This window comes from Ceratina calcarata, unplaced genomic scaffold (assembly GCF_001652005.2).
Source record: "Ceratina calcarata isolate Rehan_Ccalc_2016 unplaced genomic scaffold, ASM165200v1 scaffold179.2, whole genome shotgun sequence".
Taxonomy (NCBI): domain Eukaryota; kingdom Metazoa; phylum Arthropoda; class Insecta; order Hymenoptera; family Apidae; genus Ceratina; species Ceratina calcarata.
In genome coordinates this window covers 52,844-57,009 of record NW_017139322.1, presented here as the reverse complement: position 1 = coordinate 57,009, position 4,166 = coordinate 52,844, and the positions used below count along the sequence as shown (strand labels likewise).

Below are 4,166 nucleotides of genomic sequence, written 5' to 3'. Positions count from 1 at the left end.
CCGTATGCCACGCTCGTGACGAAAACATAGGATTAAAACAAAACTTACATGCAAGAGCAACTAAGAAATCGTTTAAATATTACAGAAAACAAAGCAATTAGTCGTTAGTTACGTTCACTGAATAAATGCAACATATTCAATCAAATAACTAACAACTTTATAAATTACAGAGTAGCTAAAATTATAAAAAAATGGGAAGAGAATTAGAGTTGAAATTAGTCGTTCGTCTTTAAGTTCATCTGCTCCTAAAAGAATTTCAGTAGGTCAATGTGCCGAAGCCTGACACTCGAAACTAAAACACATGGCCATATCTGTCAGTGACCTGCTCTAAACATCACTGCTGCCCGTGTGTTTTATCTTTAAGTACCGGGTTTCGGCACATTGACCCAGTGACGTTCTTCTAGGAGCAGATGAACTTAAAGACGAACGACTAATTTCAACTCTAATTCTCTTCCCATTGTTTTATAATTTTAGCTACTCTGTAATTTATAAAGTTGTTAGTTATTTGATTGAATATGTTGCATTTATTCAGTGAACGTAACTAACGACTAATTGCTTTGTTTTCTGTAATATTTAAACGATTTCTTAGTTGCTCTTGCATGTAAGTTTTGTTTTAATCCCATGTTTTCGTCACGAGCGTGGCATACGGGCCGCGGCAACGCACGAGGCGGTTATCGCGCTCCTGCCCGCCTTGTATACGAACGCTCTGGTTGGTCGGTAATTTTTGTTAATAACTCGACAACCACAGCTCGGATAACTTTTTTGCAAAGGAAAAAGTTGTTTAAAATCACCAAGGCTCCTCCCCATTTCAAGGCCTAACACTAGTTCTGGGACACCCTGTATATATATGGAACAACCGGATGGATTTGTAAAAGATCAGAATACAGTGCTCTTACTGAAGAAAGCACTGTACGGATTGAAACAATCCGGAAAGCAATGGTTCGAACAGTTGGGCAACAAATTAAAATCCTTAGGGTTGCAGCCGACGAATACAGATAAATGCCTATACACCTTTAATTTGGAAAAGGATATACTGTTGGTCGCGATATATGTGGATGATATAATTGTAGCCATGAATTCCATGAAAAATTATACAAAATTGAAGGATGGGCTAAATGCTAGTTTTCAAATGAAGGATTTAGGACCATTGAAATATTGTTTGGGCATAGAATGTACGCAAGATGTGAGTAACAATTCTATTTCTATGTCTCAAACAAAGTATGTTACAGATGTCTTGCGACGATTCCGAATGGAAGATACCAAGCCTGTATTGACGCCACTGGAACCTAAAGTAAAATAAGTATTCTAACAATTATTAATTAATCACCTGTGTTCCTGTACCAAGTGTTCAACGCTTGTGGCGATGCCTCGACGTGGCACTGGAGGACCACATCGCTGTCTATCGGTGCCGCTACTAGCTGATTCGTCACTTTTATCGCTGGAGAAACTGAAACAATTAAATTATATCTAATTAACTGCAATTCTCATTTATCAATAATTAAATTTATTTATTAATTCATCCCTCTCATTCACTTACAATGCACGTTAACTGTGTAACGTTTGCTTGGTGTCGGTGGCACGTTGTTGCTCGCTATGCACAGGTACGCTCCCATCTCCTGTCGTAACACTCCGTTCAATTCTAACACCTCTCCTTCATAACTTTTTAGCGCTGAAACATTTTTTTTTATACAAATTATTACAGATTATATATATTGTATTACATTTAGTATTAAGAATAAATAGCTCATAATACATATTATATCATGTGTCGTATCGTATGTCATGTATTATGTAATAAAATATTTATTTCTTAACAAAATTAGGTTCGTACATTGTTTTTGCCCGTCTTCCCGAAGAATTATGTTTCGCCCATCCTCCCTCTTCCATGTAACAGTTGGTTTAGGCGTTCCTGTGGCCACGCATTTCAATTTCACGTTTCCACCTTCGTTCGTCACCATACCCTGCGAGGATTCATCATCAATGATATCCGGAGGTATCATCACTTCCATATATCCGTTCTGGAAATACAGTTAATACAGTTTTTTATTTAATTTGATCTTTATTTAGATGAAATTAGAAAAAACGTTAGAAATGTCAGATATCTTGTTTCTAGTTTATTTTTCCAATCTTAATGAATAAGAATTACGAAAAAATTCTAATATACAGGGTGTCCCAGCACTAGTGGTACATATTTTAATGGGAGGTTCCTGAGGTCATTTTAAACAACTTTTTCCTTTGCGAAAAAGTTGTCCGAGGCGTGGTTATTGAGTTATTAACAAAAATCCCCGCCCAATCAGAGCGCGAGTATACAAGGCGGGCAGGAGCGCGGCAACCGTCTCGTGCATTGCCGCGCCCGTATGTTACGCTCGTGACGAGAGCATAGGATTAAAGAAATGTTGCACGCAGAAACGAACAAACAAATTGGTTAAATATCAGAAGAAAGAAAGCGATTAGTCGTTACTTACGTTCACTGAACAAATGTAACATGCTCAATGAAATAACAAACATCTTTTCAAGTTACAGAATAGATAAAATTATGAAAAATGCGAAAAGAATCAGAGTTGGACTTACTTTTTCGTTGGTCAGTACACCTGCTCCTAGAAGAACGTCAACGGGTCAATGGGTCGACCTTCGGTACTCGAAGACAGAAATACATGGTCCGCAGCAGCTGATGCTTGGAGTAAGTCAATGACTTGCACCCGACGATTTTTTCATTATCATCACGATCACTGTCACTTTCCCACTGGCAAATTTCCACAAAACAAAAGTTGTCACTCTTACACTTTCCAAATTCACTTCCACTTTTCATTTTCCAAATCTACTGTCACATTACACTTTGCAGTTGAAAATTTGCGTACTCGATTTTATTTTAATAGTTAGTTCCGATCGAAATACCGTTTGCGGAACAATTCCACTGCCGCTCTTGGATTATAACTCACTTACGCGTAAATAACGAACATATTAGAATATTCCGAGTTCGTTAGGACACGCATCGTTCTGTTTAGTAACGTAAGGCAAATCCAAATGACCGCTCGCTCGAAGATTTTCTTCCAGAAAATCTTTCCCCACTCGGTGGACAAGTTCGTTACAGAAAATCTGTTTGTATTTTTCAACTAAACCCGACCTTCGTTACCTTGTCATCCTTAAAAATTCTTCACGTGCAGAACACTCGAACCGATGACAAGAGACAGTTCTCAGACTTACACTTACCAAATGCCAAGGCCGAATTGCCTTTTGTCGTACACATCCTGCTTGTCCCCCGAGTGAGGAAAGATTTCCTGGAAGAAAATCTTCGAGCGAGCGATCAGTTGGCTTCGCCTTGCGTTACTAAACACAACGGTGCGTGTCCTAACGAACACGGAATATTTTAATATGTTCGTCATTTACGCGTGAGTTATAATCCGAGAGCAGCAGTGAAAGTGTTCCGCGAACAGTATTCCGAACGGAACTAAGAATTAAAATAAAAACGTGTATGCAAATTTTCAATTGCAAAGTGCAATGTGACAATGGATTTGTAAAATGAAAAGTGGCAGTGAATTTGGAAAGTGTAAGAGTGACAACTTTTGTTTTGTGAAAATTTGCTAGTGGGAAAGTGACAGTGATCGTGATGATAATGAAAAAATCGTCGGGTGCAGGTCACAGACTTACTCCAAGCATCAGCTGCTGCGAGCCATGTGTCCTATCTTCGAGTGCCGAAGGTCGACCTATTGACCCATTGACGTTCTGCTACGAGCAGGTGCACTGATCAACGAAGAAGTAAGTCCAATTCTGATTCTTTTCACATTTTTCATAATTTTATCTACCCTGTAATTTGTAACATCGTTAGTTACTTCATTGAATATTTATAGTTACATTTGTTCAGTGAACGTAAGTAACGATTAATCGCTTTCATTCCTCTGATATTTAACCAATTTATGAGTTCGTTATTGCATGCAACTTTTCTTTAAAAACGTCACGAGCGCGGCATCGCACGAGGCGGTAGCTGCGCTCCTGCCCGCCGTGTATACTCGCTCTGATTGGTCGGGGATTTTTGTTAATAACTCAATAACCACGCCTCGGACAACTTTTTCGCAAAGGAAAAAGTTGTTTAAAATCACCTCAGGAATCTCCCATTAAAATATGTACCACTAGTCCTGGGACACCCTGTATACTGATTAGTACTAGGA

The 4,166-nt window shown here is 38.7% G+C and overlaps 1 protein-coding gene across 1 annotated transcript in view; it reads right to left on the bottom strand.

Moving 5' to 3' along the window:
* DIP-lambda (Dpr-interacting protein lambda) overlaps window positions 1–4,166 on the bottom strand; it is a 32,213-nt gene that overhangs the window by 12,186 nt on the left and 15,861 nt on the right. Inside the window, exons 4-6 of the mRNA XM_018037846.2 lie at window positions 1,832–2,018; window positions 1,538–1,669; window positions 1,328–1,447 (exon numbers count right to left, since the gene is read on the bottom strand). Coding sequence (XP_017893335.1) covers window positions 1,328–1,447; window positions 1,538–1,669; window positions 1,832–2,018 — 439 coding nt within the window. The remainder of the gene's footprint in view (window positions 1–1,327; window positions 1,448–1,537; window positions 1,670–1,831; window positions 2,019–4,166) is intronic.